This window comes from Hippocampus bargibanti, linkage group LG14 (assembly GCF_051943395.1).
Source record: "Hippocampus bargibanti isolate YZ-2025 linkage group LG14, ASM5194339v1, whole genome shotgun sequence".
Lineage (NCBI taxonomy): Eukaryota > Metazoa > Chordata > Actinopteri > Syngnathiformes > Syngnathidae > Hippocampus > Hippocampus bargibanti.
Window position 1 is genome coordinate 2,444,439 of NC_142747.1, and position 24,240 is coordinate 2,468,678.

Genomic DNA, 24,240 nt, shown 5'->3' on the forward strand with positions numbered 1-24,240 from the left:
TTGTAATGCCCCTCAGCGTGACAAATGATGCGCAGATTCGCTGATATCGCGAGTCGGTCTTTTAATAACAAAACTTAGCCGTTTTAACAAACAAACAGGAGCCGTTGTTACGCCACAACTCACGCGCAGACATTCCCTCAGGCACACTCCCCAACCCGTTGTCGGGTCCTCCCTTCTCTCCGTGTGTGTTGTCACGCGACTCCAACAAGCCCAGTCCCCAAACATGCACTGAACGTTACATTATTATTATTATTATTATTATTATTATTATTATTATTATTATTATTATTATTATTATTATTATTATTATTATTATTATTAAACGTGCGACCCTGCTGACAAAATCACGCTTGGAGTGATTTTTTTACAGTAAATTTGAAATTAAACACCGCTTCACTTTATCTTGTAATATTAGCGTGTCAATGAATAGCGTATTACACACGGGATGGTTACGCGTACGCCACATCCGTCTTAGTCTTCCTCATTTCTCACTATCACATCCGGTATTTTTTTCTTTCGGCCAGTGGGGGTCGCGCTGTGGTGAGGAGAAACAGGCTCATCTGTGTTCTGCGCTGATAGTTTTACTGTCTTACTCCCTTAACTTGTTTTCTTTCAAACATTTCATGGCCACAATTCGGCCTACAAATCACGAATTGGTCATTCCTGCATAACTGTGTCGGGCTCACATTGAGTGACATTTGGAACTGGAAGGGAGGAAAAAGCCGAATAGAAAGGAGAGCGACCCCCACCACCTCCTCCTTTTCTTGCTAAGGTAAGGACTTATTTGATGTATCTTCGCTAATTTCACCATTCAGCCCCACTTACGTATTGAACTACGAGCTTTCTTTCACATCAATGTGCTTTGACGCCGTACTCTGTAATGAAACTTCAAAACAGCAAATTCGGTGTGATGTTGGCTTTAAAAGTCGAGGTACGACGGAGCAACTCTTCGTCAACTCGTCTTGCGTTTCAGGAGCTATACGAGTCCAATTTAGATCCTCAACCGATTCAAGTCGGCTGCTCCATTCGAAAAAAGCCAATTTGGCTTTTATACCTCATTTCAAGTAAGTGCACGCCGTGAGTCAGCCTTTCCCCAGCATTCCTTACAACGAGCCTTGGCGGAGGACGCCCCCACCGCACTCCACCCCGTCCCGTTACAGATTTGTAGAAAAACAGTTCCACACAATTCGACATCATTCGGACGAAACTTCAAATCGTGTACCGTGGTGTTCAAGGGAGACTTTGGAGTTTGAAGGTCGGATGCGCCGCTGGTCTGTTAGTGTCACCATGACAACAGACTCAACCGCACTTTGCACGTTGCCTGAAAGCGCCACTTCGTCGTGCCTCATCAATGAGGATCAGACTACCCCTGGGGGCTCATGCTAACAAATACAATACAATATAATACAATACAATACAATACAATACAATACAATACAATACAATACATAATGATAGCAAATTTCTATGTTGTGGGACGATTAAAGGCTTTCTGATTCTGATTTACAGAGTGCTTTCACATGGGCAGCTATCATATACAGGTAATAGAGCAGTCACAAAGACATATCTGTCAACGTATATGTTTTCCCCGTATTTTATACGTTTTTTCATCATTTTGAATTGTGTACGCCATATAACAACTTTTATACGATAAAAAAATGTCTGTGGTTATTGAGTCATAGATGAACCATGATATGTGCATGCACGTCACATTGTTTTTGTTTGATTTTGTATTTCCGTTTACGTATTTGAAATCTGCCATTTGTGTTGCAATCGTGGAATTAACTAGTTATAATGGAGAAGTAAGCACGGCAGAACCGCCAAGTAAGAAGAGAAAAACTCTAGGATTGGGTCGCCACCAAAAAGAATGGCAGAGTCCCCAAGGTGAATACGCTGGATGGATAAGATTGCGAGTCAATAAAATAATTTCAACAAATTACCTTTGGTTTTATTCTATCTCTGTTTTTATTCTTGCTATAAATAAATAATAATGTGTCGGGTTGTGTTTGTAAGGTTTATTATCGCTTAATAAGGGGAATTGCAATCATTAATAAGGGTAGCAATAGTAATACTCGATCATATGTATATATTATCGCTGCGTACGGTCGATTATGAAAGCATAATGTGCGCATGCACGGCAAACTGCATTTCTGCTAGTGTTAGCGTTTTTTTATCGTTTCAAATAATGTATGGTGTACTACAACTTTTATACGGGAATTGTAATCATTTATAAGGGCAGCTATTAGCCAAGGTTGACACATATGCAAAGATAATAATAATAATAATAATAATAATAATAATAATAATACATTTCATTCATAAGCGCCTTTCAAACTCTCAAGGTCACTTTACAGTCACAGGATAAGCTTTTCTGTGGGTGAGTAGCTGTCACGTTTTGCGAGGTGGTGATGGCGGGTGCGGATCCCAAGAAGCAGGCAGGAGGGAGCAGGAGGTTGTTTGACAAATTGTATTAAAATAAAGGTCAGCAGGAACAAAATGTAAAACATCAAAATCATCTGAACAGAAAAAATACAAAGTATCAAAAGAAGACCAAAAGTAAAAGTCCACCAAGGTTAAACAAACACATGCACAGCATACACAATGCATGCAACAAACAATGAACCGACACCGGATGGTCGTGCCGGGAGTCCTTTTAAATGTCACTGATTAAAACGACCAGCACCTGCGAGGCTGCAGGCAGGGCTGACGTCGCTACCCGTTGGTCGCCAATCTGATCGGGACGACCAGCACCTGTGCAGGCGGGGCCGACAGCGCCCCCCCGTTGGTCGCCAACCAGATCATGACAGTACCCCCCCTTCAAGGGGCTGCTTCCAGAAGTCCCAACAGTCTCCCAAAAGGTCCACTCGCTGCCTCTCCAGCATACGACGGGCGGCGGCCTGATGGGAATGGGACTCGGCCTGGGGTGGACGAAGACGCGGCACGGATCGTCGTGGGCGTGAGTGCGATCCCTCTCGCACGTTCACGTGACGACGCATGGCTCAACGCAGACGTCGAACTGCCAGGCGCAGAGTGGCACCCCGGATGGCCGTATGGGACCAGGTCTCGGCCGGACGCCGATGTGGGCGTGAACGGCCCAGCGTCGGTGAAACGAGACCAGTCCTGAGCCACTCCGGGATCCAGCAGTGAGTGGGGTCTCGGACTGACGTTGCCGCGGACGTTGGACGGCTCGTCGTGGATGCGACTCAATTCGTCATGCACGACGACAGTGTGGCTGGACGTGGGCGTGCACTGCCAGACACCCAGTGTCACCCTGGACGGCCACCTGGAAGATGGTCTCGGCCGGACGTTGATGTGGACATTACGGCTCGTCGAATGACGCAATTCAAACTCGACGAGGCGTGGGCTAACGTGGACGTAGCATTGCCAGGCACAGGGTGGAAATGAGACGGGTCAGTTGTACCTGCGGGATCCGATGGTTGGTCGGTTCATTGTTTGTTTCATGCTTAGTCTGCAATCGCATGCATTGTATGCTGTGCATGTGTTTGTTTAACCTTGGCGGACTTGGTTTTCTTTTGATACTTTGTATTTTTTTTGTACAGGTGATTTTGATGTTTTAGAGCAGGGGTGCTCACACTTTTTCAGCATACGAGCTACTTATAAAAACTACCAAGTCAAAATGATCTACCCACGACAAAAATGCAAAACATAATTATTTTCAAATGTTTTAAGGAATCTTTGTATGTACAATGTATGTTGATGTACCTTGCATAACTGAATAAGCCAATATTGCACAACACACATAATAACTACATATACATAACATAATAAATAACTATTAACATTTTTTTTGTAATTACCTGAGTTTACTTTGATGACTTGCACTGAATTGAATCAGCCAGGGATGCATAGTCCGGACAGTAGCTGCTGACAGCCAGCCTCAAAATGTTTCCAAATGTTCATCATTCATGGTGGAACGGTATTTGGACTTAATGATCTTCACGTAGGAAAAGGCTGACTCACATAAATAAGTGGAGCCGAATAATGCAGTCAAGGAGGTAGCACATTTCCTCATGTTGGGGTACTTTTCCTGTGTGAGTAAGTTACAGAACTGTCCATGAGCCCTGGACTTCAGCAGTGAGAACACTCACAATCTCCAATGTCTTTCCACATTTGCTGGGTTAAATCCTCAGCCGTGGCTTCACAGCGCCGTGTAACTGTATGTCTTGACAGCTGCAGAGCTTTGATTGAAGATAATATCTCTGCCTTATTTTAAAGTCTCTGAACAAGGAGTCAGCTGCTTCAACGAATGCTTCTTTTACCATCTCTCCGTCTTGGAAGGCGTGACTCACCCGGAACGATGCTTCAGTGGCGGCTTTTGCTTTTGAAGTATGTTGAGTGAAAAATGACTACTGTCCAGACAACTGGGATTTTAGTTTGTCCACCGTTCTCTTTCTCAGCTGGCTTTTCGGCGGGAAGTCAATGTCGTATTTTCCATGAACAGTCCGAAAATGCCGCTCCATATTTTCCCATTCCGTATGAAAGTAATGTTTTGCCCCTTACTTGGTCCCGCTTTCTCACTCAGTTTGATCACCATATGTTTTAGCAAGAGCTTAAAATCTGAGGTAATTCGCTGACTAGCTTGTAAATTTTGCTGCGTTTAGCGCCGTTGTTTACGCATGCACGGCGAGGTAAGGTAAAAATTCAGTTCTGAATGGTTGCCCTGTATGTCAATCAAGTGACGGGACGTTTGATAGGCTGACAAATGTTTTTTTTACTGTCACGCTGCAATCGACCAGTACTACCTCCGCGATCGACCAGTAGATCGCGATCGACGTAATGAGCACCCCTGTTTTAGAGTTTGTTCCAGCTGACTTTATTTTAATACAATTGATCAAATACAACCTCCTGCTCCCTCCTGCCTGCTTTTTGGGATCCGCACCCGCCATCAGCACCTCGCAAAACGTGTCAGTAGCGGCAGTCACACGTGCCAGCGTTCACTCAACCCGAAGTAACTCAAATAGATAGAAAGCTAGCTAGCTAGCTAGCTAATAGATACAGTCATAATAATAATACATTTCATTTATGAGCACCTTTCAAAACTCTCAAGGTCACTACAGTGACAGGATACAGTCGCTAATAGATAGCTACCTAGCCAACTAGATAGCTAGCCAGCTAAACAATATCTAGCTAGATAGCTAATGAGCCAGATAGACAGCTAATAGATATATAGTACTACTACTACTACTACTACTACTACTACTACTACTAATAATAATAATAATAATAATTTCTGATTCTAATTCTGAATAATAATAAGAAGAAGAAGAAGGAGGAAGGAAGAAATAAGGCGCAAATCAAATACAGTCTGTTTGACTGGTTGCCAGCCGATGGCAGGGCATACATCAGAAGACAATCTGTATTTTTTAGGGGGAGGGGGGTACTTTTTTGGTTGAAAAAAAATCACCCACCAAATAAATCATCTCTGCCCCACAGGCTTGATGTCGATGCGAAGTCCAACCATGAGCATCTTACCACCCATTCGCAAGGATCGCATCATCCCGCACTTCCCTCACGTAAAACACTCACGTCTTCCCCCCCTTTCACCCGCTTAGACAAAAGTTAACACACTTCCGTGTAAAAGAATGACAGCAGGCTTTCCAATTCGATACTTCTCCAATATTAAAACGGCTCCAATTTGACCTGAATAGAACATGTCTGTCAAGTGCCTTGCTCATCTGTCGAGCCGGCTAGCTCGCCAGCTAGCGGTTATCCAAGGGATTAGCTAGCTAGCTGAATAGAAAGAGAGCTCTCTAGCAAGCGAGCCAGCTAGCTATTGAGCTAGCTACCGATCTAGCCAGCTAGCTGGTTAATCCCTTACATCACAGGTATCAAAGTCGCTGCCCGGGGGCCAAATCTGGCACGCCACATCATTTTATTCGGCCCTTGAAAGCAAATCAAGCATGTCAAGTGCCATGAGGCTTGCTAAAGTGCCAACCAACATTTCAAATTGTTATATGTAAACCACAATAACAGTCATTATTCGTGACTTCGGATTTGAAAATGAGTTATTCATGAATTTGTTGTGCATTCTGTATGTAATATGTAGAGGGGATGAAACACTGTCATGGCTTCCCCAAATTCATAAGGGCCCTCCAGAGGAAACCGCAACAACAATGTCGGCCGCCCGTGGCAAAAAATGACTTTGACACCGTTGACGTAAAGCACAGGTGTCAAAGTCAAGGCCCGCGGGCCAAATGCGGCCCGCCACATCATTTTTTTTCGGCCCGCAAAAGCAAATCAAACTTGTTAAATTCCATGATGATTGCTAAAATCTGAGCCAAAATTTCATATTTTTGGATGTCAACCACAATAAAAGTCATTATTCTTGACTTCAGATTTGAAAACTAGTTATTCATTAATTTGCTGTGTGCTCTATATGTAATATTTGAAGGGATTTAAACATTCTAATGGGTTCCCCAAATTCATAACGGCCCTCGAGAGGAAACCATAACTACAATGTGGCCCGCGGCAAAAAATGACTTTAACACCCCTGACGTAAAGGAATTGGAAGGGAAAAAAAAGTGTCTCACCTAATGGATGCATCTCTGTGCAGTGTTTCTGCGAAGACGCGGCACTCCACGTGGAGCGCGACTTCCACCCCAAAGTGAAGGTGGCATGCCAGGAGCAGCGCACCGGCACGGTCGGGTACGTTTTATTTTTGGGGGGCCCTAAGGAGAAGAAGACGCAGGAGGCCCTCACAGCTTAATGTCTCTTTTCTGCAGGTTCAAAATCGCCAAGGTCATCGTGGTGGGCGACTTGGCCGTGGGCAAAACCTGCCTGATTAACAGGTAACATTTCAACATCCGGCGCACCCAAAAAAATTGGTCAACCGATACAATTTTTTTGTTTGCTAACTGACATCAGAAAAACGTTTTATAGCATTTAATATACCCCAAACACACAGGCTGATATTTTTAGTCAAATGCAAAATACCAATAAAAATGAGTTTAAGTGTCCCAGAACTACTTCAAAATGACCTTGGAGATGGCGAGTTTCAGTAGGCCCCGCCCCCATGTTCGTGACGTCACGCCAGGACGTCTTGCCTTGCTCTAAAATCAAAACAATGGCTTCAGATTCGGAGAAGATGCTTTCTTGTTACTCATCCACTTATGAATATGATTCAAATAGTTCTGAAGAGGAAAGCATACATGTTTGCAATCGATGAAAGAAGTCCTTCCGTATCAATTTGAGTCGTCAGGACTCCAATGTAGCGTCCCAGAAAATGCACAAGATGGTGCCCAAGCTCCATTGGAAATGGACTGATTTGTCAGCTGGGAATTTGTGTCAATTAGTATCAAACGGTAGTCTTGGTGCAACACACGATTCACCATTGCATTATTTATGTGTTTTCCTTCTAATTTCGCCATCAACACGAAGTTTTCAGACCAAACAAAGTACCCAAAATGACTTCCAGAATATTCAGTGCGAGTCTTAAAACGTAAAATATAGCTACAGTAAAGTGTCGTTATATCGATATTATCGGGAGTTAGACAAAAATGTCGATATAACCGTACTGTCGATATATCCGTCCTGCGCCGAACTGCATTAACAAAAGCCGCCAAAAGAGGGCATCCAAGCGCCATATAAGAAACGGAGCTGGCCATGAGCTCGCCATTTTGTGCCAATTTTTTTTTTGGGTGAGAGATGTTCCCCCAATGTTGCCTCAAAATGGCACATATAATTGTTTAATCGATTGCAAACATGTATGCTTTCCTCTACAGAACTACCGTGTATTTGAATCATATTCATAACTGGATGTGTAACAAGAAAGCATATTATCCGAATCTGAAGCCATTGTTTGGATTCACAAGCAATGCAAGACGTTTTGGCGTGAAGACATTTTTATTGGTGTTTTGCATTTGAATAAAAAGTGACATCGGTTGTCCTTTAATACACAGTATGAAATGTACAGTAATTTTCAAAATCATCACGCTTCAGCAGACAAAACAAGAAACATTGTTGCAAAAAACGATTGCATTCATATACAGTACAGTGGGCATGTACATAACACAACAGGGAAACTGCAACACTTACATCTTACTGTATTATGTATGCAATTTAAAAAAGTCATCAATCTTCTTCTGCTTCCCGTTTTTACCTTTTAACACAAGACACTTCAATCTCGTCTGCTACACACGAGGTAGCGTCTGAAAATGAAAATGGCTCCGCTACACGGGAGCTGGTCACGTAACAAACTCACGTGACCAAGTCACGTGACCAAGTCGACCAATGGCGCGACCAATGGCGCGACCGATGGCGTGTATCGATATAAACATAGCAAAATGGCCGGCGGGAGATGAAAAAGAGCAGAGTAGTAACCAGAATATCGTAAAAACCACGAATCGTACTAAATGGAGCTAATTATACATAAAAAGACTAGAAATGTGCACGGGAAATGAAAATAGTGTCGTAATAAGCAGTATTATCAATATAAACGATATCGATGTAACGAGACTTTACTGTATATGCGGAGGAATCTTTGTAAAATACGCTCAGTAGAAGTCATTTGAAATCATTTTACAAATTATAGACACAACTTGTCCGGAGGCGTCGGTTGTCCTTTAAAGGTTCCATTTTGGAAGACCGAAATATATCGACCTGCGCCTCAGGTTTTGCAAGGACGTTTTTGACAAGAACTACAAGGCTACAATCGGCGTGGACTTTGAGATGGAGCGCTTTGAGGTGCTGGGCGTCCCGTTCAGCCTGCAGCTGTAAGTCCCGAGCGCCACGTGGATCGCCGCCCGCCGCCGCCTGCAGGTCAACTGAGAATTTGCGCTTTGCGTCTCAGGTGGGACACGGCGGGCCAGGAGAGGTTCAAGTGCATCGCTTCCACGTACTACAGAGCGGCGCAGGGTGAGCGACCGCAACCGAAAGGCCGGGAGGGCCGTCCCGTGTCCCGACCTGAAATGGAGCCTGCACCCGACTTGTGGTTAACTCATTCACTGCCATTCACCAATTTATTTGGGAATTGAAAATATGACGTAGAGCACCATTCCCAAATTTGTTCGGGTTTTGTTTTTTTTTCTTGCTTGGGTGCTGATAAAGCGCTGGCCATGGCCTCTGGCAATGTTTTTCCCTCCCCCTTTTTCCATGTTAGCACTTTGTTCCAGCTTTAGCTGTTGTTAATAATAATAATAATAATAATAATAATAATAATAATACATTTCATTTTTAAGCGCCTTTCAAAACTCTCAAGGTCACTTTACAGCAGGGGTGTCAAAGTCATTTTTTGCCGCGGGCCACATTGTAGTTATGGTTTCCTCTCGAGGGCCGTTATGAATATGGGGAACCCATTAGAATGTTTAAATCCCTTCAAATATTACATATAGAGCACACAGCAAATTAATGAATAACTCGTTTTCAAATCTGAAGTCAAGAATAATGACTTTTATTGTGGTTGACATCCAAAAATATGAAATTTTGCCTCAGATTTTAGCAATCATCATGGAATTTAACAAGTTTGATTTGCTTTCGCGGGCCGAAAAAAATGATGTGGCGGGCCGGATTTGGCCCGCGGGCCTTGACTTTGACACCTGTGCTTTACAGTCACAGGATAGGTTTTTCTGTGGGTGAGTAGCGCCAGCCACACACGTCAGCCTTCACTCAACCCGGATGTAACTCTGATAGAATAGTAAGACAAATAGATAGAAAGCTAGATAGCTAGCCACATAGCTATTGTACGGTATCACACGAAAGACAAAGAGAATTGACTTCGCACAATATTTCTTACTAATGTCTACATCAACAAAAGTCGAAAGAACAAAAATATAAACCCGGGTGGAATGGCTGCCGCTGCTCACCCGCACAAAATATAAAAGTTCTTATCCTGTGACTGTAATGAGTCCTTGAGAGTTTTGAAAGGCTCTTAGAAATAAAATGTATTATTATTATTATTATTATTATTATTATTATTATTATTATTATTATTATTATCTTGGACAGCCACCCTCATTTCAAGCTCAGATAACTCCAGACTCATAATTGTGGAATTAACTATTTTTTTCTGATGAAAGAAGAACATCTAAGTTTTCTGATGCCCTGTTGAATGTTTATATTGTTCTAAAACTCAATATTTTGGGGGTCCTGGAATTGGAGTGAAAAATGACAAAAACCCTGGCACCGCAGTGGACCCATTTTTGCACACCGTCTGGCAATCAATGAGTTAAAGTCATGCGGTGTTTTTTTCTTGCAGTGGTGATTATCGTGTTTGACGTTACCGACATCGCGTCTTTGGAACATAGCAGGTAACGTTGCGCCCGGCGAGTCTTTTGGACCGGCGAGGGTTGTTTAGTGTTCATTTTTTCCCCCCAGGCAGTGGCTAGAAGACGCCCTTAGAGAAAACGACCCCACGGCCGTCCAACTCTTCCTGGTGGGCACCAAGAAAGACCTTAGCGTAAGTCAGACGCGCTTCGCCACCGTCAGCGGGTGGATTGCTCGGCCTTCTTGATGGGCGGCGGCATCATCTTGCGGTGCGTTTGTGTGCCAGTCTCCCGCTCAGTATTCTCAGATGGAAGGAGACGCACTGCGGGTGGCCCAGGAGATGCGAGCTGAGTATTGGACCCTGTCGTCGCTCACAGGCGAGTGCCGCACACAAGCGCCAAAGGTCGTCGGGCGGCTTACTTATCTTAGGTGGAAGGGGGGGGGGGATTTAGAGCAGTCTACCAAGTCAATGGAGAAGTACAGTGATACCTCAGCTTATGAACACTTTATCTTACGATGTTTTCGTCTGACGAAATTCGTGAGAATATAATCTTGGCTGACTAACTAGTTTTCAGCGGAGGAACCAAACTACACAGCGCCACGCTGGCTGGCGGAGTAGTTTTCATCACCACCTTTCTTTGAGTGCAGATGTGGTTTGTTATCGAGTGGAGTACTTTTGCTATTATGGGACCGAAAACGACCCCACCACAGGCTAGTGTTAAGTCGAAGAGGACACAAAACAAAATGACGGTCTAGCAGAAGAAGGAGATGCGTTTGTGTGATTTAGCTTCCCAGTACCAGTACGCCAGTGGTCACCAAAGTACGGCCCGCGGGCCGTATCTGGCCCATCAGCACATTTGGCCCGGCCCCCTGAACAATACCAGAGGTGCTATCAGATGTTTTTCCAATTTGGCCTCCATAAAAATAAAAAAATCCTTTTACAAGTCAAAGGTCGGTTTTCGATCATTATCTGTTCCTATTTTAATCATTGTAATCAATGTATGTTGTTTCTAATCGTAATTGAACAATACAAAAACGCCTGCTCACAATCGAACGCTAAAGGAGTCGGTCACAATGCGAAGCGACACAAGAAAGTGACGTATGAGGAAGTGGAGGGGAATCCGGTGGTACATTCAGGTGCGCTCAGTGTGGTGCTCTATTTGGTCCCAGACCCGTTTTATTTTGTAAACCTTCCTGTCAAAGAGAGAACAGAATAATGGCGAAAAGGTTAGGTAAGAGAAAAAATGATTGGGAATGCAGGGTATTTAACCTGCAGTGGACAAACGATTATTTTTATGTTCAATGCAAAGAAAAGGTTGTTTGTCTCATCTGTCAAGTGGCGGTGGCGGTATTCAAAGAATACAATCTTCGCCGACACTGAATCCCGTCACAAAGACAAGTACGATAGCTTGCAAGGCCATTGTAGCAGTCCTTCCATCACATCAATGCATTTTTGCTGTGCTTGTTTGTTCTGAAAACGTCATGTTGCACCAAAAACAGCCAGAAGAGGGCGACCAAGCTCCATATAAGGAATTTATCAGCCTGTGGAAACGGGATGATTAATTCCTCACAGGAAGCTTGGTTGCCATTTTCTGCCTCTTTTCTGGGACACTACATTGCAGTCCAGATGCCTCAAAATGACACGGAAGGACTTCTGTAATCATTTGCAAACATGTATGCTTTCCTCTTCAGAACTATTTGAATCATATTCATAACTGGATGTGTAACAAGAAAGCATATTTTCTGAATCTGAAGCCATTGTTTTGATTCCCCAGCAATGCAAGACGGCTTGGCGTGACGTCACAAACTGGAAATGCTACTGCCCAATTCGCATCTCAATTTTTTGCAGATTTTGGACACTTTAAGTCATTTTTACTGGTGTTTTGCATTTGAATAAAAATATCAGACTGTGTTTTGGGTATTTTAGATGATATAAAACGTTTTTCTGATGTCAGTTAAGAGACAAAAAAGTGACGTCGGTTGTCCTTTAAAGGACAACCAACGTCTCGGGACAATTTGTGTCCATAATTTGTAAAATGGCTTCAAATGACTTCTACTGAACGTATTTTAAAAAGATTCCACCGCATATAGCTATATTTTACGTTTTAAGACTCGCGCTGAGTATTCAGAAAGTCTTGTTTTTAAGTTGGTGACCATTCCGTACGTGACGTCACTAAAGGAACGCCCCCTGACCGAAAAAAATACACATTGTAGCAGTCCTTCCATCACGTCAATGTATTTTGCTGTATTGTTTGGTCTGAAAACCTTGTGTTGCAAACAAAAGCCGCCAGAAGAGGGTGTCCAAGCTCAATATAAGGAATTTATCAGCCTGTGGAAACGGAGGTGGCCACAGGAGGTCGCCATTTTGTGCCTCTTTTCCTGTGATCGTTTCTCCCCAATGTTGCCTCAAAATGGCATGGAATAAATTATTTAATCGATTGCAAACATGTATGCTTTCCTCTTCAGAACTATTTGAATCATATTCATAACTGGATGAGTAACAAGAAAGCATATTCTCCGAATCTGAAGCCATTGTTTTGATTCTCAAGCAATGCAAGACATCTTGGCGTGATGTCACAAACTGGGGGCGGAACTTTCTGAAAATGCCCAATTTGCAGGTCAATTTTTTGCAGATTTTGGACACTTTAAGTCGTTTTTATTGGTGTTTTGCATTTGAATATCATACTGCGTGTTTTGGGTATTTCAGATGCTATAAAACGTTTTTCTGATGTCAGTTAAGAAACAAAAAAGTGACGTCGGTTGTCCTTTAAGAGACTGCTCACGTGTCAGAAATTCTGCTCTGACAACGGAGCTGAACTTTTATCTGTTAAGATTGTGCATGGCACAACAGAAAGTTAATGTTCCATGGCTTTGTTCTATGAAGAACTCAGACAGAGTTATTTAGTTATTATTTATTTCATAAATAGTTTTATTTATTTCCTGATTTTTTATGTGAAGAACTCAGAGAGGGTTATTTAGTTATTATTTATTTCATTAATAGTGTTATTATTTGTATCCTGACTTTTTTTCTGTAAAGAACCTGGAAAGGGTTCAAACTGACACCGGCCCCCCATCACCGAAGGGAAAAGTTATGTGGCCCTCACAGGAAAACGTTTGGGGACCCCTGCAGTACGCTATCCCAATCCATCGGATAGACGCCGAGCCGTTCCAAAACCAACCTATTGGGATGCATACGGACGCTTATAAAGTGGCTCCGCAACAGAGCCTTGTGGCACGCCAACCGAAGGAAATGACCAAATGTTGCATTTCAGTCCGAAAACTTTCGGCTCTCGTTCCTTCTTTATACAGTGATGCCACATCTTACGAACGCTTTAGCTCACGAACTTTTCACCTTTCGAATATTAAATTCGCGAGAATATAATCTTGGCTAACGAACCCCACCACAGGCTAGTGTTAAGTCGATGAGGACACAAAAGAAAATGACGGTCGAGCAGAAGTTGATCAAAAAAACACCAACGACATGTGCGTTTGTGTGACTTAGCGTCCCAGTACCAGGATGCTAAGTCGACCATTGCTACGTGTGGCTAAGGGTGTTTCCATGTTGTCTAAGCAACTGTCTCAGGCAATAGAAGAGGTTGAAAAACTAATGTTGATTTGGATTAACAAAAAGCAGCTAGCAGGGGACAGTGTAAGTGAGGGTATTATCGCCGAGAAAGCACGGCAATTTGCTCGGATATCATCAAGAGGCAACTACATCAACGACCACCACAAAGGTCAATAAAATGACTTGATTATACAGTACCGTTTTATTTCGTTTTATTGATCTTTCATTACAATACAATAGCGCATTTATTATACATAAAATAAGGTATATTTTGTGTAGTTTTAAGGCTTATTTAGTCGAAAATGATGTTTTATGGGGATCTGGGAACGGATTATTCTCGTTTTAATGGTTTCTTATGGGAAATAAACTTTTCGCCTTACACTTTCTGGGGATCAATTAAGTTCATAAGCCGTTATCACTGTACATTTTTTTTCTTTCGAAAGTGTGTTCCATCTTGAAAAAGTTTTCTTGTAGGGAGGGGAAAAACATTTTTTTGCTTTGGGAAAAAAAAACCGACTTGAGCCTCGTCCAATCAAATGATTCCTTGTTGTATTTTTTTTTTCAAAGGGGAGAACGTGAATGAGTTTTTCTTCCGGGTGGCGTCGCTGGCCTTCGAAAACAACGTCCTGGCCGAGCTGGAAAAGAGCGGAACCCGGCAAATAGGCAACATCGTCCGTGAGTAGACCCCATCGAGAACTCAAATCACCGGCCGGCCGCGAGCGGGTGTGTCACCCTTGCCCGCCGCCCGTAGGAATCCGGAGCGACGGGGCCAATCCGACCAAGAAGAAGAAGCAGCCGGCCTGCTGTCAGTGATTGGATGGGGGGGGGGATCTCTGGTCCAAAAGCATTTCCAAACTCCGCCCGAGTGGGGGCCAACAAAGCAGGTGATGACAAAACCTGTGCGGATGCTTGAAACAAAGGGAAAAGGGCCCGTCCGACATTGATTTTTCAGCGGCTTTCCAAGATTAGCCTTTCCAGAATCTTGCACACTTGCGGTACTAAAAGACAAAGTTGATTTTGGAAGCGCTCTGCCGTTCCAAAGAGATCCATCACCAAAGTCCACAATAAAATCTTTGAACGGAATGTCCAGGGACTCTTTTTCATTTCTCGTCGCCGTCATCATTGCGCAACTTCAGCAAAGTTTTGCAATGACACAGACGCTATAGAAATGATCTGAAATTTGGTATTGAAATTAAACAAATAATACATTAATAAAAGTGAACTTTAAATAAATAAAAAAATAATACATTATTTGAAAAGTATTTTTAAATGAATATATTTGGCATTGAAATGACACAATATACATTTAGGATTGTAATGAATTATATAATAATGACTTATCCAAATTAAAAATTACAACATTATTTTAAAATGATTAAAAATATATAAATGAATATATTTGGCATTAAAATGAAACAAATAAATTAATAAGTGAACTTAAATAAAAAATAATACATTATTTGAAAAATATTTTTAAATGAATACATTTGGCATTGAAATGACAATAAACATTTAGGATTTTAATGAATTATATCATAAAGATTTATCAAAATTACAAAATTATTTTAAAATGATAAAAAATATATAAATGAATACATTTGGCATTAAAATGAAACAAATAATAAATTAATAAGTGAACTTAAAAAAATATATATTTGAAAAATATTTTTAAATGAATACATTTGGCATTGAAATGACATAATATACATTTAGGATTGTAATGAATTATATCATGAAGATTTATTAAAATTACAAAATTATTTTAAAATGATAAAATATATATAAATGAATACATTTGGCATTGAAAAGACAAATTTGGCATTAAAATGAAACAAATAAATTAATAAGTGAACTTAAAGAAAAAATAATACATTATTTGAAAAATATTTTTAAATGAATACATTTGGCATTGAAATGACATAATATACATTTAGGATTGTAATGAATTATATCATGAAGATTTATCAAAATTACAAAATTATTTTAAAATGATAAAATATATATAAATGAATACAATGAATACAGCAGACAAATCAGCCCATTTCCAACGGAGCTTAGGCGCCATCTGCATTTTCTGGGTGCTACATTGCTGTCATTGACGGCTCGAATTGATTGGATTTTGGATTGGATTGGATTTGCCTTTATGAGTCTCTCAGTGGAGAAATTTACATTTTACAGCACCTAAGTGATGAAAGGAATGAAAGTAGAAAAACAAAATAGATGAACTGCTGAAAAGGCAGCCACTCTCGCGGCGCCGTCTTGAAGTTAAAACAACAACAAAAAAACTAAATAAATAATATGACAACACAAAGACACAGAGTCATGGGAGGACTCCTTTATTCGATTGCAAACATGTATGCTTTCCTCTTCAGAACTATTTGAATCATATTCATAATTGAATGAGTAACAAAGTATCTTCTCGGAATCTGAAGCCATTGTTTTGATTCTGGAGCAAGGCAGTGTGTGACCAATAGTGACGTCCCGAACGAGGGGGCGGGACTTTCTTAATCTGCCCAGTTCCAAGCTCATTTTGTGGCAATTTTGGGACACTTTAAGTCAGGGGTCTCAAACTCGCGGCCCGCGGGTCAACTGCGGCCCCCGAAACAATATTTTGCGGCCCGCCTTGATATGAAAGATTAATGTTAGTGCGGCCCGCATGATTGATATGAAGAAACTTGTGTGTGGAGCTGATCAAACCGCTGAACAACCATGGAACAAACCACCATTTTGGAGCTACAGAGGGAATTTAATCACAGATTTGCAGACTTCAAGACGCACAAAGCCACATTTCAAATTTTTGCGGACCCATTCTCTTTTGATGTGCAAGTTGCCCCTCCTGTGTTCCAAATGGAGCTCTGTGACCTACAGTGCAACTCTGCACTCAAAGCCAAGTTCAGGGATGTGAATGGAGAAGCAGACAAGCTTGGGTAATTTTTGAGCGAGTTAACCCCCAGCTTCCCTGAACTTTCCCGAATGTTCAAGCGGACCATGTGTCTTTTTGGGAGCACATACTTATGTGAAAAGCTCTTCTCCACCTTGAACTTCAATAAGTCCAGACTTACTAATGAGCATCTTCAAGCCCTACTCAGTCTCCACTGCCTCCTCCCTCAAGCCAAATGTGGCTCGGCTTTGTGAAAAGAAGCGCTGCCAGGTCTCTAGCAGCAAGAAGTAGGCAAGAGAAGCCATGTTTAGGACACTTCATGTTCAATATTTTATTGATGTGAAGAAAGTTAAAGGTTAAAGAACTGTGAATACAGACATTTGAAACTTTATTCAAATAATTAGTTTTCCTGTGTTTTTTTTTCAGTCGTCTCCATCTGCCTTATGATCATTATAAATATTTTATTTATTTATTACTGGTTAATTTATTTTTTATTCATTTTTTCCATTTATTCATTTAATTATTTTTTTGTGTGTTAAAAAGAAAGATTTTGAGAACATTGGAATGTTTTATCTGTGCTTTTCTTGTGGAAATCCTGATGCGGCCCAGCCTCACCCAGACTCTGCCTCCAGCGGCCCCCAGGTAAATTGAGTTTGAAACCCCTGCTTTAAGTCATTTTTATTGGTGTTTTGCATTTGCCTAAAAATATCAGCCTGTGTGTTTTGAGTAATTTAGATGCTATAAAACGTTTTTTCTGATGTCAGTTAGGAAACAAAAAAAAATGTGTCAGTTGTCCATGAAATGAATACATTTGGCATTGAAATGACATCATATACATTTAGTATTGTAATGAATTATATCATGAAGATTTATCAAAATTACAAAATTATTTTAAAATGATAAAATATATATAAATGAATACAATGAATACAGCAGACAAATCTGTCACGTTTTGCGAGGTGGTGATGGCGGGTTCGGATCCCAAAAAGCAGGCAGGAGGGAGCAGGAGGTTGTTTGACAAATTGTATTAAAATAAAGTCAGCAGTAACAAAATGTAAAACATCAAAATGATCTGAACAGAAAAAATACAAAGTATCAAAAGAAAACCAAGTGTAAAAGTCCGCCAAGGTTAAACAAACACGTACACAATGCATGCAGCAACCAAGCAGCAAACAAACAATGAATCAGCACCGGATGATCGTGCCAGGTGTCCTTTTAAGTGTTATTGATTATAACGACCAGCACCTGCGAGGCTGCCGGCAGGGCTGACGTCGCTACCCGCTGGTCGCCAATCTGATCGGGACGACCAGCACCTGTGCAGGTGTAGGCGGGGCCGACAGCGCCCCGCGTTGGTCGCCAACCAGATCATGACAAAATCAGCCCATTTCCAACGGAGCTTAGGCGCCATCTGCATTTTCTGGGTGCTACATTGCTGTCATTGACGGCTCGAATTGATTGGATTTTGGATTGGATTGGATTTGCCTTTATTAGTCTCTCAGTGGAGAAATTTACATTTTACAGCACCAAAGTGATGAAAGGAATGAAAGTAGAAAAACAAAATACATAAACTGCTGGAAAGGCAGCCACTCTCGCGGCGCCGTCTTGAAGTTAAAACAACAACAAAAAAACTAAATAAATAATATGACAACACAAAGACACAGAGTCATGGGAGGACTCCTTTATTCGATTGCAAACATGTATGCTTTCCTCTTCAGAACTATTTGAATCATATTCATAATTGGATGAGTAACAAAGTATCTTCTCGGAATCTGAAGCCATTGTTTTGATTCTGGAGCAAGGCAGTGTGTGACCAATAGTGACGTCCCGAACGAGGGGGCGGGACTTTCTTAATCTGCCCAGTTCCGAGCTCATTTTGTGGCAGTTTTGGGACACTTTAAGTCAGGGGTCTCAAACTCGCGGCCCGCGGGCCAACTGCGGCCCCCGAAAGAATATTTTGCGGCCCGCCTTGATATGAAAGATTAATGTTAGTGCGGCCCGCATGATTGATATGAAGAAACTTGTGTGTGGAGCTGATCAAACCGCTGAACAACCATGGAACAAACCACCATTTTGGAGCTACAGAGGGAATTTAATCACAGATTTGCAGACTTCAAGACGCACAAAGCCACATTTCAAATTATTGCGGACCCATTCTCTTTTGATGTGCAAGTTGCCCCTCCTGTGTTCCAAATGGAGCTCTGTGACCTACAGTGCAACTCTGCACTCAAAGCCAAGTTCAGGGATGTGAATGGAGAAGCAGACAAGCTTGGGTAATTTTTGAGCGCGTTAGCTTCCCTGAACTTTCCCGAATGTTCAAGCGGACCATGTGTCTTTTTGGGAGCGCATACTTATGTGAAAAGCTCTTCTCCACCTTGAACTTCAATAAGTCCAGACTTACTAATGAGCATCTTCAAGCCCTACTCAGTCTCCACTGCCTTCTCCCTCAAGCCAAATGTGGCTCGACTTTGTGAAAAGAAGCGCTGCCAGGTCTCTAGCAGCAAGAAGTAGGCAAGAGAAGCCATGTTTAGGACACTTCATGTTCAATATTTTATTGATGTGAAGAAAGTTAAAGGTTAAAGAACTGTGAATACAGACATTTGAAACTTTATTCAAATAATTAGTTTTCCTGTGTTTTTTTTTTTCAGTCGTCTACATCTGCCTTATGATCATTATAATTATTTTATTTATTTATTACTGGTTAATTTATTTTTTATTCATTTTTTCCATTTATTCATTTAATTATTTTTTGTGTGTTAAAAAGAAAGATTTTGAGAACATTGGAATGTTTTATCTGTGCTTTTCTTGTGGAAATCCTGATGCGGCCCAGCCTCACCCAGACTCTGCCTCCAGTGGCCCCCAGGTAAATTGAGTTTGAAACCCCGCTTTAATTCATTTTTATTGGTGTTTTGCATTTGCCTAAAAATATCAGCCTGTGTGTTTTGAGTAATTTAGATGCTATAAAACGTTTTTTCTGATGTCAGTTAGGAAACAAAAAAAAATGTGTCAGTTGTCCATGAAATTAATACATTTGGCATTGAAATGACATCATATACATTTAGCATTGTAATTGAAATATAAAATAATAATTTATTTAAATTGAAAATGGCAACATTATTTTAAAATTATTTGAAATTATTTTAAAATAAAAAAATATTTATAAATGTATAAATATATAATATAAATATCATATATAAATAATAAAATACATATATGATATAATAATAAATATAAAAAATAATTAAATAATATAAAAAATACAATGTATAAACAAAAAATATTTTCAAAAATATAATTATTTAAAATTATTTAAAATATATAATTATATTTTGCATTGCAATGGCATAAATATAACGGTGATTGGATGGCCAAAGTGTAGTTGAAAGTCAAATGTTGTCAACGGTGTGGGGGGGGGCGGGCGCTCGGTCGGTCGGCGGTGCGTTTGAAGCCAAGCCAATACCTGCGCGTTGCAGTCGAGTCTGGACGGGTCCAGTCAAGCGAAAGCGGGCCCTTTGGTGTCGGGCGCCATCAGGGCCCTCGGTTGCGCCGTCCGCCGGGGCCGCTGCTCACACGTCCATTCCGCTCCAGGAGCTTCGGGGGAATGGCACCCCTCCCCCAAGCAACAAAAGTGTCCAGGCTTGTTGGGAGGGGCGACTTCACCACAAATATAACAAACTTGACGGGGCGACCGCGCCATCAATCTCGTTGCAAATAAGCGGAGGCCACTTGGAGCCGTGCCCGCTCCGCTTTGGACAAAGACGGACTCTTGTCGGGCCTCATCGCATCGCATCGCTTGTTTCCATAGAGAAGCGGGAACCTCCGGGCCTGTTCCCAAAGTCCATCTCCGCCGCGGAGGGAGCGGCAAAACAAACGCGGGAAACGGACCAAAACCACAATTGTGTGAAAAGGCGTCTGTTGGCGGTCTCGGATTTGCGGAGGGAGAAGCTCCGCATTGACTCAAGACCATTAGCGGGTAACTCCTCCTAGCGTGACCAAGGTCGTTGGCATCACAGCGCCCGAGTGGGAAGGGAGCCACAAAGGCTACGCATCGCCTCCGCGACCCCCCCCGGAGCAGCCGACCGCTGCCCCACCGCCACCCTGGGTCTTACTTCTGCCTGCCCTCGGCCATGTGGTGGGTGGTCCTGGTGGTTCTGTCTTACTGGGACTGGGAGCTGGCGGCTGGCGCCGGCCCCTCTCTGGGACGGCTTTCGAAGGAGAGCGCCGAAGGGAGGGGTTTCGGGGACCCTCCGCAGGCCGGCGGTAGAGTCAAAAGAGGCTTCACGTATCCCGGGACCCTGTGGTGCGGCGCCGGAAACATGGCGGATCATCCAGACCAACTGGGTAGGATGCTTCCTGCACACGCACGTAGCATCCAACGGAGCATCTTTTGCAAAGACTGCAAATTCATCCTTTTGTTTTGTTTGTCCACGTTGTTTGAAGGCGAGTTTGAGGCGACGGACCGCTGCTGCCGCACGCATGACCACTGCCCCCATGTCATCCACGCCTTCTCCTCCAAATACGGACACACAAATTTCAAGTGGCACTCCATCAGTCACTGCGACTGTGACCAGGCGTAAGTAGTCAAAGAAGCCATGCGTGAAAAACACCAGGTGGGGAACTTTGACCTAAAAATGCCACTTTTTCCCAGATGGGCCAAAGTTGGCCCTTCACCAGTGTCTGAAATAACGTCTGCCCGGACACCCAGGGCGTGCAACTTTTACATCGGGTGTACAACTTACAAAACGTCAAATAAAGTGTTCAGATGTCAAAATCTTCGTTTGGTTTGGAAATTTTGGAATTTCGGTTTGTCTGGCAATTTGCAGACTTAGCACGGCAGCCAATCAGAAGCCTGCTTCATGCTACCGGACTTTCCCGGGCGTTTTAAGGACGTGCATTTGCACATCATTTTCCAAAGTAGATGCACCGAACCTCAGCCTCAGAAGATTCAAAAGAAGCTCACAAAATTTATGACGCTACAAAACATAAACGAACATTATCCCTTGCCTGTAAAGTGTCCTTGAGAGTTTTGAAAGGCGCTTAGAAAAAATCATCAGCAAGGGATATTTATGATAAATTAAGCAAGGGAGCATTTGTGGTAGGTACATCCTTAATTTAAAAAATACTTAATACTTTGCAATACGTGTAATGTTTTTTTGCGAATAGCTGTCTTATTGTGTTTCAAGTTGTGAAACATGGGGCAGGCAACTTTACGGTCGGGCAGGCAACTTTCAGTGTTGTCTGCCGTGGTGTGCGCTAACTTTTTGTCATGAGTTTCAGACACTTCCTTCACCCAGAGTCCTTCGCTGTAGACTCCAGTTCCTGGTGAGGCTGAGCAGGTAGTCAATGACGGTGTCCCGGTGCACAGATTGAAAGGTTGCCTGCGGCGGGTGAACGACACGTCCTCTCGGGTGATGGGTCAGGCCTTCTTCAACGTGATCGGCGCGCCCTGCTTTCAGCTCGTCTTCGAGGAGCGCTGCGCGGAACGCCACTGGTACGGACTGTAAGTATTCGCTCCTCTGATGGTGCGTCCGCCGCGTGCTGCGCCTCCACGACTGGACTTTTGTTTTTGTTTTTGCATTTGATCCCGGCGAGTTCAGGTGCAAACGCTACGAGAAGTTGCCCGTCGCGGTGGTCGAGGAAGCGGTCCCGTACGACTACGGCAGCGTAGCCGTCATTGACGTGCTGACTGGGGCGCCTCCTGAGAACAAGCAGGAGACCCCAACGCAAGCCACCCTGTCTGGCCCCGGGCACCTTTCCCTCGGACGCACCGGTGGCGGCACTCATGAGGACTTTGTGAAGGAGCTGGCCACAGTCTCTGCTGCATCTGCCGCTAACTCCGTCAAAACGGCACAAAGCTCGGACGCTAAGAGGGGGAAGAAGAAAGGTAGAGGCCACAAGAAGACAAAAACGAGAAATGGGCAGAAAAGATGGCAGGAGATTGTCCTCGTTGAAAAAGAACCAACACTTTTCGCTTCGGGTGACAAAAGACCCATTGGGAAGGTGACCACGAGGAATTCCGCCAGCAACCAGGCAGCCACCCAAAGACTGAGCGACGGACAGCGTTCCCATGACGTCCTGAGAGGTAAAGGACCGATAGGAACTGGCGAGTTGCGTGGGACGGTGAGACCAACCGGCCCCCCTCTGGGTTCCCCATCCAAAAACAGAAGACCAGTGTCCGGCCAGGGAGGGAGGAAAGTACCCGCGGTAACTACCCCCCTAGTGTCACCGTCCAAACAACTTCCCGCTGAGGAGATTTCACCACCCCGAGTCAACTCTACCCATATCTTGGTTGTCAAACCTCCCACCAGTTCTGGGCCAAAAACGAGGAAGGGCCGGCAAAAAGAGAAGGTGCATAGGCCTTCTCTTGAGGAGATTCCTCCCCCCATGGTCGACTCTACCAAAAGTCTCTCTGTCATCCCATCATTACCACGACAGCACCCTAATGAGAACATCTCTCAACCCACCAACCAATCCACACGGAACCTTGTGGTCCCATATTCAAAATCCAGTCGTCCTGCGGGGCCGGCGTCCAGAAACAGGCGACCAAGGAAAAGCAGGAGAAAGGAAAAAGCACTCCCGAAATCTTCCATGGAGCTCGCTCAACCTGCCAATCACCGTGCTGTCCTCACGTCTACGCCGCTACGTCCAGACCCTGTTGAGAAGATGCCCCAAACAGACTCCACCTGGATCTCTTCTGTTGCTGCGGGGATCTCGAAATCCGTCGTCCATAGTGTCCCTTCGTCGCCACGACTCCCCGGTGATGAGATCTCTCAATCTGTGCTCCATTCCTACTCCAGCCCGGCCTCACAGGGGCAACGCAGCTCCGCAACTTCAGGTCACGCCATCACCCCGTCACAAACTCTAGGCCCGTACCAGTTCCAAAGAAACCAATCAGGCCAGAGAAGGGACAACGAGGGCCAGAAGAAAGAGCACAAAGGCCGACCAAGTGGAACTCCTTCGGGACCCACCCAACGTTTACACCTTGTTTCCGCAGTCGGAATCCCAAAGGGGCGAATGTCCGCTGGGAGCGGTCGAAGGACGAAAGCAGATTCTGAAATTGAGCCCTCCACACGTCCTACAACTGCACCCTTAGGCAGCGTCGCTCGGAGAACCGGGCCCCAGAACCCTGGGAGGAACGCAGCGCCCACTAATGCCCACCAAGGAGTTTGGACCACGGAATCCCCCACTTTGCCATCCGCAGCCAAGGAAAGAGTTGAAAAGAGGGCCTGGTTGTCCGCCCCCCGCCTATCCGGTGCCGTGCACCGGTCATTGGAGAGAGTCCAAGAACAGTTTGCTTGGAAGAAGAGTCGAAAAGCACCCGGGACCGTCAGATCGACTTGGCTGAGGAACAGCAGTTTGGAGCTTCGGACGACAACTTGTCACTTTTCACCGTGGTGTGACCATCGCCTGGATTGAGCGGAGCGGGAGTCAAACTAGCCTCAATCTGGTGCTTTTCTGTCATTTGGGTGGCCCACACCAATCAATTGATCAATAAAACCATTTATTCCATTTCCCTGCTGCTTATCGTCATTTGTGATTTACCCGTCGGCTCGGTCACCCGGCGTGGGGCGATGCT

At 43.5% G+C, this 24,240-nt stretch overlaps 2 protein-coding genes across 3 annotated transcripts; both read left to right on the forward strand.

Moving 5' to 3' along the window:
* The first annotated feature begins 529 nt into the window (after window positions 1-529).
* On the forward strand, window positions 530-14,869 carry rab34a (RAB34, member RAS oncogene family a). 2 transcript variants are annotated; one of them, XM_089014363.1, is made up of 12 exons: window positions 530-772; window positions 1,510-1,541; window positions 5,455-5,534; window positions 6,575-6,666; window positions 6,744-6,809; window positions 8,631-8,732; window positions 8,810-8,874; window positions 10,214-10,265; window positions 10,333-10,414; window positions 10,508-10,598; window positions 14,354-14,461; window positions 14,538-14,869. In XM_089014363.1, exons 3-12 carry the CDS (start codon window positions 5,460-5,462, stop codon window positions 14,597-14,599), a joined length of 795 nt encoding a protein of 264 aa, XP_088870489.1. In that variant the 5' UTR covers window positions 530-772; window positions 1,510-1,541; window positions 5,455-5,459; the 3' UTR covers window positions 14,600-14,869. The 2 variants fall into 2 exon arrangements, with proteins under 2 accessions (XP_088870489.1, XP_088870488.1); XM_089014362.1 differs by lacking the exon at window positions 1,510-1,541.
* A 5,189-nt stretch (window positions 14,870-20,058) lies between these two features.
* proca1 (protein interacting with cyclin A1) lies at window positions 20,059-24,173 on the forward strand. Its single transcript, XM_089013679.1, has 4 exons — window positions 20,059-21,005; window positions 21,105-21,237; window positions 22,030-22,164; window positions 22,262-24,173. The coding sequence occupies exons 1-4, from the start codon at window positions 20,792-20,794 to the stop codon at window positions 24,078-24,080; spliced, it is 2,301 nt and encodes a 766-aa protein (XP_088869805.1). The 5' UTR covers window positions 20,059-20,791; the 3' UTR covers window positions 24,081-24,173.
* The last annotated feature ends 67 nt before the right edge of the window (window positions 24,174-24,240 follow it).